General features: G+C 41.1%; 5 protein-coding genes and 1 long non-coding RNA gene across 10 annotated transcripts; 3 read left to right on the forward strand and 3 right to left on the reverse strand.

Moving 5' to 3' along the window:
- Positions 1 to 280: 280 nt before the first annotated feature.
- LOC138134277 (tetratricopeptide repeat protein 17) lies at positions 281 to 5,250 on the reverse strand. 5 transcript variants are annotated; one of them, XM_069052462.1, is made up of 10 exons: positions 5,110 to 5,250; positions 4,664 to 4,737; positions 3,556 to 4,436; positions 2,971 to 3,507; positions 2,669 to 2,918; positions 2,016 to 2,550; positions 1,738 to 1,947; positions 1,532 to 1,688; positions 1,075 to 1,476; positions 281 to 1,027 (listed from the first exon to the last, which is right to left on the reverse strand). In XM_069052462.1, the coding sequence occupies exons 3-10, from the start codon at positions 4,335 to 4,337 to the stop codon at positions 775 to 777; spliced, it is 3,126 nt and encodes a 1,041-aa protein (XP_068908563.1). In that variant the 5' UTR covers positions 4,338 to 4,436; positions 4,664 to 4,737; positions 5,110 to 5,250; the 3' UTR covers positions 281 to 774. The 5 variants fall into 5 exon arrangements, with proteins under 5 accessions (XP_068908563.1, XP_068908561.1, XP_068908562.1 ...); XM_069052460.1 differs by lacking the exon at positions 4,664 to 4,737 and having other exon boundaries at positions 281 to 682; positions 734 to 1,027; positions 5,110 to 5,242; XM_069052461.1 differs by lacking the exon at positions 4,664 to 4,737 and having other exon boundaries at positions 1,738 to 1,863; positions 2,091 to 2,550; positions 5,110 to 5,242.
- An 83-nt stretch (positions 5,251 to 5,333) lies between these two features.
- Positions 5,334 to 6,543, forward strand: Fer3HCH (Ferritin 3 heavy chain homologue). The gene is made up of 3 exons (XM_069052470.1): positions 5,334 to 5,469; positions 5,730 to 5,954; positions 6,005 to 6,543. The coding sequence occupies exons 1-3, from the start codon at positions 5,362 to 5,364 to the stop codon at positions 6,197 to 6,199; spliced, it is 528 nt and encodes a 175-aa protein (XP_068908571.1). The 5' UTR covers positions 5,334 to 5,361; the 3' UTR covers positions 6,200 to 6,543.
- On the reverse strand, positions 6,531 to 7,601 carry LOC138134283 (soma ferritin-like). The gene is made up of 3 exons (XM_069052469.1): positions 6,910 to 7,601; positions 6,770 to 6,856; positions 6,531 to 6,708 (listed from the first exon to the last, which is right to left on the reverse strand). The coding sequence occupies exons 1-3, from the start codon at positions 7,429 to 7,431 to the stop codon at positions 6,559 to 6,561; spliced, it is 759 nt and encodes a 252-aa protein (XP_068908570.1). The 5' UTR covers positions 7,432 to 7,601; the 3' UTR covers positions 6,531 to 6,558.
- Positions 7,602 to 7,674: 73 nt separating this feature from the next.
- On the forward strand, positions 7,675 to 9,779 carry LOC138134281 (zinc finger protein 143-like). The gene is made up of 6 exons (XM_069052467.1): positions 7,675 to 7,815; positions 7,881 to 8,174; positions 8,225 to 8,335; positions 8,391 to 8,557; positions 8,611 to 8,806; positions 8,986 to 9,779. The coding sequence occupies exons 1-6, from the start codon at positions 7,812 to 7,814 to the stop codon at positions 9,387 to 9,389; spliced, it is 1,176 nt and encodes a 391-aa protein (XP_068908568.1). The 5' UTR covers positions 7,675 to 7,811; the 3' UTR covers positions 9,390 to 9,779.
- On the reverse strand, positions 8,978 to 11,513 carry LOC138134288 (uncharacterized). The gene is made up of 2 exons (XR_011160707.1): positions 11,384 to 11,513; positions 8,978 to 11,322 (listed from the first exon to the last, which is right to left on the reverse strand). It is a non-coding gene; the product is annotated as an uncharacterized lncRNA (long non-coding RNA).
- Positions 9,902 to 11,489, forward strand: LOC138134279 (facilitated trehalose transporter Tret1-like). The gene is made up of 2 exons (XM_069052465.1): positions 9,902 to 10,016; positions 10,072 to 11,489. Exons 1-2 carry the CDS (start codon positions 9,917 to 9,919, stop codon positions 11,388 to 11,390), a joined length of 1,419 nt encoding a protein of 472 aa, XP_068908566.1. The 5' UTR covers positions 9,902 to 9,916; the 3' UTR covers positions 11,391 to 11,489.
- Positions 11,514 to 11,566: the final 53 nt, after the last annotated feature.

Below are 11,566 nucleotides of genomic sequence, written 5' to 3' on the forward strand. Positions count from 1 at the left end.
CTAAGGAGTCAACGTACACCCGCTTGATAAACGCTGATTTACTGTACATTCTATGTAATTATAATCCATTTTTGATGAGTCGCATACGACACGTGGAGAATTTTCACTGGAATTCCACGGGAACCTACCTACTTTATTATTAACTGGCTGGTGTAGGATATACAGCTTGATTCCTGCAATTAGTATTTTACAGGATTATAGTTCCGCGCGAATCTCACGTTCCTAAACAAAGTAAAACTAGCAGCATCAAAAAAGGACGAAAGAAATGAAACTGTCGTAATGCTTTTCAATATTTACTTAAATTAAACAATAATTAACAACCTTGTCTGGAACGATAGGAGAAAATAAAATGTGAAATTCAAAAGAACAACACACAAGTATTTTTACACGCATTACGAGTCAACAATGACTTGAAAATTAATAAAATTCTCACGTTAAGTCACAGTATTAAATTATAATATGGAATGTCTGTAAAACAACAAAAAAGCTATTTCTAACGTAATGAACACAAGTCAATTCCATATCTTTGGCAAATAGAGATTAAGTACAACTAAGTTTAAGATCAGTTGAAGGATTGAAAAAAAATATCACTTGACGAATTTCCATCACACTTATCATTGAGTCAAAGTAATCAGTATTCGTTGAACGAACGAAAGGCCTAGACACCTACATCTTGAAGTAACTAAAATACAATCAATCTATATTTTTGACAGTCGGTACACAAACATCTTACACGGCATGCAAAAATAGTATCTTTATTTGTTCATTATAGAATCAATTTTCAGGTATATTTCTCAAGGTTCCGGCCTCGTCGAACAGCAACGTACACAGGATCGCCTGCAATCGATTTCTTGCCGGTTCAAAGTTCGAGTCCAGAGCGAGAGCCGATCGATGGAACGATATGGCTTCTTCCAGGTCCCCCATAGACGTTAATATGTTACCAACATTAAAGTGATTAACCACGAAGTTCGGGTTGCTTTTCAGCGCCAAGTAGGCCACCTCTAAAGCGTCACCGTTGAACCCAAACCTGAAAAATCCGTCCAGTGAACTGCGAAAACCGCCGAAAATTCAAACCTCTGCAAAACGTTGGCTAAACTGATAAGAGGTACGTCTTTCATGCTGCCTGGAACGTGATTGAGAGCCAGACGCAGACACACTATCGCTTCTTCGGCGTTGCCGAGCACGCGCCAGTAGAGGGCGGCAGCAGTCGCCAAAAGCCAAGACGTCGTGTTCTCCTGCAGGGCCAGCCCGATCTTGGCCCCCAGCTCTTCCACCGAAGCTCTGTTGTCTCCGGCCATGATGCCCAACCACTCTGCTAGACTCTTGTCCGGGGAGTTGGGAAATTTGCTACGTAACAATTTACTAGTCAAGTGGTTCAAAAGAGTGTCGCCAGGGTGCACGCTGGCGTCGCTACAGTACGGCTTTATATTGCGCTTCTTCCAGTTTTTAGGCAAGTGTTTTAAATACGGTCCGACACTGAAACCCCAACACGGCTTATTATCTCTGCTTGTGCAGACAAAACTGTCCTCACTCTATGTTCCTGGCAGCGATTGATTGCCACATCGACGTAAAGTGAACCCAATCCGCCTCTATTATCTCTTTACACGCGTGAGACGATAGAGGGTAAGTACCGGACTTGTCGTAGACGTGAAGTACTGTTTCGGACGCCGAGTCATCACTGAAACCCACTGAAATCGCGGCGCTTACAACCGGAACCAGTCTTAATTGGGATCTTACCGTAGAACTCCGGGGTCGGTCCTGGAGCGACTTGATCGTCGCCCAAAAGTATCTTCATGTGGATCGGATGGGGACTGTCAGTGATCCTCTCTAACTGAGACTGATCTGGTTCGATATCACCGGAACCTTCAGCAGCAATGATAGTAGACATTAATGATTGTTTAACTCCGCTGTTAAATTTGACAAAAGGATGTTTAAGTACAACACCATCTACACAATCAACCAAAAAAAAAAAACAAAAAACTAAACACAAACCACAACGGATTAGTAATAGTCACCTTCAAGGCTTTTGGTATGGAAACATTGGATAGAAGCTGTTTTACAATCATCGCCATTTGCTGAACAAATCATACCTTGTCCTTTGAACGATTCTTTTTCGGAGCAAATCTCCTGGGGCATCTTCTCTGCCGGCTTTTTCACGTTATTGTAAGTGCCCATTTTGATCCGACAACCCCAAATTTTGAGCAACAACTCGGCTTGTCCGTCGTAATATTCCGAATCGACGCGCAACACGTTCTTCACGTAGTACAGCGCCATCAGCGGGTTACTGTCGTAATGCAAAAGGGCCAGTAGAAAATTTGTACTTGGTTCCACGTAATTCAGCTTGAACGCCAAATTCGCGTACTTCATTGCTTGGTTCACCAAACCTAACTGGTGCACCACGGAGCTAATCGACACTAGGATCACGTCCGTCTGGTCCTTCGGCGCCGTCTTCAGCGCCAAATCCAGACAGTCGAGGGTCTTCCTGGTGTTGCCTCGTATTCGCCAGTACAAACTGGCCAGCGTGGACAACACCCAGTTCGGGGCGCTTTTCTAAAATATCACGAATTAATTTGCACCAAATAAAATCATGCTTCAGCACTAGACACATTTTTGAAAAAAATTCAAACGCCAAAAAATATACAAAGAAGTCACAAGTGCAGCCGCAAACCTTTTCCATTGCAGTTATGATCCTCTGCCCGATCTCCGCCTCGTCGGCTTTGCCGTTATTGACATATTTGATAAAATGATTTCTGAGAAATTGGTTACTTTTAATTTCATTATTCAGGACATGTCTCTCCGACTGTTGGACGTGTTTTTCTCCGAACGCGCTAGAATCATCGCACACGGGAGGGTACCAAGGCAATTTATGTTCCGACCCATTCGGTAACCCTATCGAGTCCGACAGAATCTTATTTATGCTAAAATGAATCCACCTTATCAAACCCCCAACCCTCTTGGATCAATAATTACTCGTATCCTTTGTTTTCCGGGGGCAAAAAAATTGGCAGCTTCAAATCCTCCTTCTCGTGGATCGGCAAATTCCACTTCTTGCACTCCTCCTCTTGTGGCCAACCGGCAACATCGAAATACTTCTCCCCCGATGTGGACATCGTCGTGGGAAACTTCGGATAAGACTGTGGACCGCTCTCTTCTCCAATTCTATTCTTGTCCTCGATTGTATTCATACGATTCGTTTTGGCCATCCGCTCGTTAATCTTTTGCGTTTCCGACTCCACATATTGGAAGAGATTTTGCAAATTCATAGTGTCAAAGTCGGCGATCGGACCGTCGACTAGATCACACGAAATCGTTGCGGACTTCTTCACACAACGCTGACTCTTCTTGCCGAAGACCGACTCGAGAGCTTCCTCTTGAAAGTTGCCCAACTCCTCGTCGTACGACGAGTGCTCCCACATCAGTCGCTCGCTCAGTCTCAACCACTGCTGTTGCAAACTGTGAAAATTGTGCAGGTCCGACAGGATACCTTGCAGATACCCCAAAACGTTCCTTAAAAATCGCTGATCAAAACTGATACCGATCTGGAAACATACTCACTCCTGGAAGTCAATCAAATGAGTTTCGAGCTTGGAGAAACACAGAGTCGCCTGTTTGATAGCGTTGACCTCGCTGTGTTCGGGCTCTAGCTCTAGAAACTTGTCGTAGAACACTAGCGAGTTGTTGTAGTCGCCCGTGGCGAAATAAACATTGCCCAGAGCTAGATAGTGTAGGGCCTGTTTAGGTGCGTGTTCTATCGCGGTGCGCAGCATCAAAGTGGCCTCTTTCGAACGTCCCGCTTTGAGCAGAATCCCCGCCAAATTGTGCAGAGGTATGTCTCTGTACATTTGCGAAACGTAGTGCAAAGCCCTCCTGCTGCATTCGACCGCTTTGGGGCCGTCCCCCTTGATCCTCCAGTATAAAGCCCCCAGATTGTAATGCACCCACGAACTGCTATTCTTGACCAGCTCCTTGTGTATCTCGTGTCCGAACTGACTGACCGACGCCACCGGCATCAGCTTCTCGAGAGAATCCTCCGGCACCAAACTCACATTATCCTCGCTGTGCAGCGACGGAAAATGCTCGTAGTCCGGCATGCTGAACTCTATCTTGCTGTACTGACTGCAATCCGGTACTTGGTAGACCGCGACATCTTCCTTATCAACGGTCAAGTCCACTTTGACCCTCTCGCTCCCGTTGGTCGCGATCGTGTATACGTTGAAGGTGCTCAACAATTGACCGTTCATCAAACAGTCCGTGTTGTTGAGGGCCATCTTTGACTCCATTCCAGGATTGCCCTGCAGGTTCTCCCATTTCTTCTCGATCGTGAACTTGCTGCTCATCAGATTCTGCAACACCGTCTGGACCTCGTCCCAGCGTTTCTCTTGGTCCAGGAGGGAGATCAAGTCGTAGGGTCGACGCAGATCCAGAGGCGAACCCACCTGGAAATGCACCCAAGGTCGACACATAAATTTCGATACGGATTCAAATTGTTGCGAGTCATAATGCTAGCAGCAGTCAAAGATTGGCTGGTCAAAGGGCAGACAAGTCACCCCATTAAAATATAACAGCAGAAATATGAGTATTAAGTGATTTGGTTAGGTTTTAATAGAATTCATGTTGTGATTTAGATAATAATTTTTGAATTAAAATGTTTTTTTGTTCTTACTTATAACTTGTTTGTGAGTGTCGTAATTTGAACCATCTGTTAGTGTCGCGGTATGTGATGTCACCGCTTTGAACCTGGAAAATGTTTGGGTCACCTGTATATCATATGAACAGGGTCCAATAAAAACGGACAAAGAAAAGCACGTGACATGAAAAACTGTCAATAAATTATGAAATCACTTTTTGTCCGTATGAATTATGTAATAAACAATGCAACAATGTTGCGTCCAAATTCTGACATTTGAATTTGTAATTCAGGCGTAATTATCAATAGGACTTATCTTTATGTAAATATGTGGTTGTAAAATGGTGGAATAAATGTAAATTTCGTTTTCTTGTTGCTCGTCTACTCTATTTTAGGCGATACACAAATAATTCTCGAAAAAAATAAGAAAACAAAAGATGACACATAACCTACAATGTGGGGAACAACTTTCGAAGACTCACGTGCGACTGGATCATCCCTTTTTCGGTGACGACCCAATGTGTGGCCCCATCACTCGTGCATACTAGTTTCAAAAAAACAAAAAATATTGTCCACAACCTCAATATCACCATTTTTACGAATTTCTTGACATTTGTGTGATACGCGACGCATGTCAAATCTTGTCCCCGACATGTGTTGCGCAAGGATAAGAAACCAACGCCAACTGTCGGGCGTGAAGTGCGTGTATAAGTGGTTGCCTAGTTATCAAGAAAATGGCTCATCAATCTCAAATTCGCCAAAATTTCCACAAAGACTGCGAAGATGCGATAAATAAGCAAATCAATGTCGAGTTGAACGCTTTTTACACTTATCTGTCTTTGGTAAGAAAAATTGTCTGCTACTACCACCAAATTGGTCATCATGCGTCTTGAACGAAATTTATTGATTTATGAAAATATTGCGTAGTTTCGTATTAACATGTTTTCACAACACAAAAGACAACACAAACGTGCACAAAAAAAATCTGGTACATTTCCAAACTGAAATTTTGTTTACCCTTGCGCAACCACTATAAATAACCATTACACCACCAAGGCCACTGATAATTTAAAAGGCGCGCCAATTGAAACTTTTTTTTCAGGCGTATCATTTTCAAAAGGACGATGTCGCCCTCCCAGGACTCCACAAATACTTTAAGGCTTGTTCAGATGAAGAACGCGGTCACGCTGAGAAGTTGATGGAGTACATCAACAAGAGAGGAGGTCACATCATCCTGACGGACGTTGGCGCGCCTGAGAAGCAAGATTGGGGCACTGCTCAAGAAGGAATGTGCGCCGCTCTGGAGCTTGAGAAGAAGGTCAACGAGGTAAATTGTAACAAATGATAGACAAACTGTGTCTAAATCTGAGTTTACAGAGTCTTCTTGTACTACACAGCACAGCTTCAGGTCACATGGACGTCAATCTGTGTGACTTTTTGGAGACTCACTACCTCCAAGAGCAAGTCGACGCTATCAAAGAGATCGCGGATCACGTCACAAATCTGAAACGCGTCGGCGAGGGTCTTGGGGTGTACATGTTTGACCAAACTTTGGCGGAGGCGCAAGAGTAATAATTTGTATATAAAAGGGAGAGAATTCCCTTTTTTACCGACATGTTATGTATCAATTCAGTATTTATTCGACATTAATATTTTAGTTTTTAGTTTAACTGATGTAATATTAACGAATGACACATAAAAGACAAGGAGAAACACGATGGATCAATTAATCAAGACGTAAAAATATTATGTAACGTGTTTTGTAGATAGTTCTAGACTTGCTTGTTCTTAGGGAACAAATATTTACGTATACAATGATTATACAGCTTATAGTTGTACTAACAGCACAATGACATTTCTGATGACGTGATTTAACATGTGATTGATAAATAAAATTGGTCAATTATTCAATTAAATGTGATTTTATTTCGTTAAATGTAAAATGGGATTTTAACCTCTGGGAAGGATGTAGAAACGTGTTTCATCAGTTCTCTATCAAAGAGATGTCTACCGACCCCACCGGTATCAACTAGTCTTTTCGCATTGGTCAAAAGACGTCCCATCTCACAAATCGATTTGTTCTACAACATACAAAAATAAGTTGATGAGAGTTTCCAAAATATCAGCTTTAACTTCACTAACTTGTTCCGCCATAAATTTGGAAGTTACCAAATCGAGAAGCTGCGCGTCTTTGTGCTTTTCAGCAATTTTGGCCAGTCCTTCCAGTTTCTGCGGAAAACCAGATTTATCCAAAACTTACATACTAATTCATACTCACTCACCTCTTTAACTCTTTTTTCCAATTCGAGGGCCACTCCCAGAGCCACAGTGATATCCGTCCAGTTCGTATCTTCTGGAATCGTGAGAGGAAAGAGATGCACTTGTCCACCCCTCATGAGCTGATAGTTGATAAATTCCATTGCATGTTCTTGTTCTTCGTCGTACATCCTCCTGAAGAACATCTGACAACCCGGCAGAGCTATGTCAGTTCTACCGTAATAACAGAACATCGAAAGGTAGATCATGCTCGCGTTCAGCTCGTCTAAAATCTGATGGTTAACAGCACCTTCGACTTCTTCGGCATATCCGTGGCGAAAGATTTGAACTTGTTGCTCTTTGGTTTTCGCGGTGTCGCCCTGTTTGGAATCACCATCATCGCAAGAAGCGTAATTTCTACAAATACGTGAATTTATAGGGAAATTTTTTAAAACTGGAGGGCCATAATTTTGCAATGATGAAAAAGATTGTGCTGTGTGCGACAAAAAATGAGTAATTCGGTTATTGAAAATTTTTCCCAACGCCATGAGTAGAATTTTAACATATAACAAGTAAAACTGTTGTCAAATGGTTGTCAGTGTCATAGTAAAATTATCAAGAGTAGTACGGGACCTTGATGCATGTTACAAAGGTCCAAGAGACTTTCAAAGGATATTAATTGTTTCGTTGTTCGATTAGTTATGAGTTTAATGAATTGCGAAATAAGTTTTTTAAAGCTATTGGTGTTGTATGCTTCGTCCCAATTACAAACAATAACATATTAATAGATAAGAATCGGTTGCCTTTTTACAAATTGTCCCAAGACTCCCAAGTCCGGGTCTGTCCTCTTTGCATGTTTGCACATGCGCACTAGTATTAATTGGTGTAAATAAGCAACAAATGGAGGCCTCAGTTCTTCAAGTTCATTATGGGTAATTTCCCAACATGATTTCATTATTTTCAAACTAAAAACACAAAAACCATCGATTATTTTTAGATGATACAGAAGAAGAACCGACTTACCAGTATTTTACAATCAAGAGCGAGGAAGAAAACTTTGTTGGCATTTCAGATATATTGAACTTGCCCTCAGTGCCAGAAGACAACAGCATAAACAATAAGCAGATTTTTTATTTAACTTTTGACAACAGCAATGACGAAAGTGTTAAAGAAGAAGCGCTTCAAGTCCAAGTGGACAATACCCAAGACAGTATTGACGAATCAGTCTCTTACAATGAAACAGATGTTAAACTTATAACATTAGAGGATGGCAGAATTTTTATGACAACAGGTTGGAATCATACAAAAAATAAGCTAGATTGTGATAAAGTGTAATTTTAGACGAAAATTTTGATGATATTCAGACATCATTGTTGATTGGTTCTTCAGAAGAACAGGAAAGCACAGATGCCTCACAGCTATCAAATGAAGAGGAATCTGTTGACAATGCAGGTAAATCAGGCTTCCAGTGAAATTTTTCTTTGTTCATGTTTTTATTTTCAAACAGACATAAATTATCAGTTATTGGAACTAGATGATGGTTCACAGGCCATAATCACACTGTATAAAATTAAAAATGACACACCTAAAGAAGAACCACCTAAAAAAGTTAAAAGATTCCAATGCAACTATGAAGGATGTGAAAAGGTTTATGCTACTTCATACCATCTTACGGTACTTCAACTGGATGAGAGTTTCATGGTTTTATTTATTTTTTTAAATTTAAGGTACATATGAGAAGTCATACTGACTGTAAACCTTATCAGTGTGCTATAGATGGGTGTGAGAAGAGATTTTCTACAAATTATTCATTAAAAGCTCATATCAGGACCCACACTGGAGAAAAGCCTTATGGGTGTTCTCTGTGCATAAAACAATTCAAAACTTCCGGTGATTTACAAAAACATATTAGAATTCACACTGGTACGACCATATTTCAGTTTTTATTAAAATATTGTGTAATCATAATTGTTGCTGTAGTAAATTAGTGGCCAACTTTAATATCTGAGTGTGCTGTGACTTCAAAAGTCAAATCTGCAGTGCTGCCACGCATTTAAATGACACTTGCGCACATACTCATGTCATTTATGGTGAAATTTTAGGTGAAAAACCGTTTGAATGTCCAATCGAGGGCTGCGGCAAGTCCTTCACGACGTCCAATATCAGAAAAGTACACATAAGATCCCACACTGGAGAAAGACCATACAGCTGCAACTACCCCAACTGTGGAAAAGCATTCACGTCATCAACTAACTATAAGAACCACTTGAGGATACATTCTGGAGAGAAACCGTATGTGTGTAACGTGGAGGGTTGCGGGAAGCGATTTACCGAGTACTCTTCACTTTACAAACATAACGCCGTCCACCAGCCAGTCAGACCACACATGTGCATTTTTTGTGGGCAACGGTTTAAACAAGAATCTGCACTTAATTTCCACAAGCGGTTAAAACACAACGTTGTGGTGACCAAGGATGGCACCGAAATTATTGTTAAAATAGAGTAAAATATTTATTTATTGTGAGGTTAGGCTTTATGGCACTATTTTGAATCACCTGTGAGTATTTATTCAGACTGTTTTTTATTAACATGAAATATGTTTTTGCATTTTCTAAAAGAAATACATTGTGTCAATAGGGCAAACGGGTTTTAGACTCCACCCCTGGATACGTAAAAATGAAGAACTAAAAGCATTGTTGAAAATATAATGTCCCGGTTATGAATTGAACTTTAGTTATATTTTTTTTCAGCTTCAGCTCGATTTTGTCGGTGTGCAATGGTTATAAACGTGCTGATTTGTAAAAAAAATCCGTCAACAGACCCAGTTTTTCTACATTTCCTTTTTTATTATACTTTCTTTTATAATTATTACACCAATAAAAAATAAATCCCGAAAGTTTTTTTTTTGTGAATGTATTTGTCGTCACCAAATCCTAGACTACTTTGGAAAATGAATTTATTTGTACAATATTTATTTAACAATAAGAAGATTTAAAAGATACACGATACTACAACAAAGGACAAGTGTTGATAATGAGAATTAACCAAAAACTTTGTTATGTCGTGAAAAATCACACAGAAACGAAGATGAACAGCTCGAACCGTCTCTACCAGTACTTGTCGACAGCCACAGGTGTGTTTCTCATTGAATCCTGCCACTCATTAATCAAAGAAACCCGATTCTGTAGCATTGTTGTCCATGGTAACAGCTGGCATGCATTATGCGTGGCCGTCACCTTCACTTCCACAATTAACCAGCAATTCAAGCTCTTTCCAAATAACGAGCGATGAAGGCTCCTGGATTGTTGTGATGGAACTAATAGCACCGATCCCGGCGTGTTTCTTCGGTGCCGCGATTGTCGACACCATCGGCCGAAAAAAAGCAACAGCAACAGCTATTCCATATTTCGTGTCATGGCTAATGATAGCTTTTGCCTCTTCCGCATTAACACTAGGAGCCGCGAGAGTTATTGCCGGGCTAGCCGACGGCGTCATCTTCACAGTCGTACCTGTCTACATAGGCGAAATTGCCGATCCCCAAATTCGGGGTTTTCTGGGCTCGAGCATTTCGGCAGTTTGGATTTTGGGAATGCTACTCATCAATGTGATGGGATCGTATTTAAGCATCACCGCAACAGCTGTGACATCTTCGATTGTCCCTCTCCTATTTCTAGTAACATTCGTTTGGATGCCCGAGAGCCCCTACTTTTTAATCATGAAGGATGACGCCGAGGGGGCGCTTTCAGCGCTCAAGAAATTCAAAGGACGAAGTGACGTTGAGGGCGAATTGTCGCGACTGCAACAAGCTGTCAAAATCCAACGTGAAACTAGAAGAAACTTCTTCGATTTGTTTAGGAAAAGAAGTAATCTGAAAGGTTTAGGGGTGATCGTGGTGTTGAGGAACGCCCAACAGATGAGTGGTCTCGCCGCTACGATTTTCTACACAATTTCGATTTTCCAAGAAGCCGGAGATTTCATGTCCCCGCTGACCTCTACCACAGTCTATGTCAGCATCCAGTGTGTCATGGCCGTGACGTGTTCAATCGCTATAGACAGAACTGGTCGAAGACCTCTTCTCATCGCTTCTTTAGTCGGATCAGCGATAGCTCTCTCCCTCGAAGGAACATACTTTTATATCAAAGACTTTACCAGTGTTGACACCAGTTCTTTTAATTTCGTACCAGTGGTGGCGCTCCTAGGATACGTAATTGTTTTCAATGTGGGGGCCCAACCTATACCGCTTCTGATGCTAGGAGAGCTTTTTCCTACAAGTGTCAAAGCTCTAGCGTCGTGTCTTTGCGAAGTTTACTGTTGCGTTGTCGCGGCAATTGTGTCGAAGTTTTTTCAAGTGGTGCGGGATAGCTTCGGGATGTATTTACCATTCTATGCGTTCTCACTTTGTTGTGTAGTTAATTTGGTATTTGTTGTACTGTTTGTACCTGAAACGAAAGGAAAAACTTTGGAGGAGATCCAGAATTGTCACCGGAAAAAAGAACAAACAAATTAAGCTGTCAGGTTAAACCAAAAGCGCCAAAAGTTGGGAAATAAACTGATTGTTCATCAAATTTATGATAAAACCTTGGATGAATAAAAATCGTCGTTGTCATTTTGTCTCAATGTTTCAATGTTTCTTAGCAAAACCTAAATAAAAGTAGTTGCGTAAAGGGGGTCTTGATGTGATAA

This window comes from Tenebrio molitor, chromosome 6, assembly GCF_963966145.1.
Source record: "Tenebrio molitor chromosome 6, icTenMoli1.1, whole genome shotgun sequence".
NCBI classification, from domain to species: domain Eukaryota; kingdom Metazoa; phylum Arthropoda; class Insecta; order Coleoptera; family Tenebrionidae; genus Tenebrio; species Tenebrio molitor.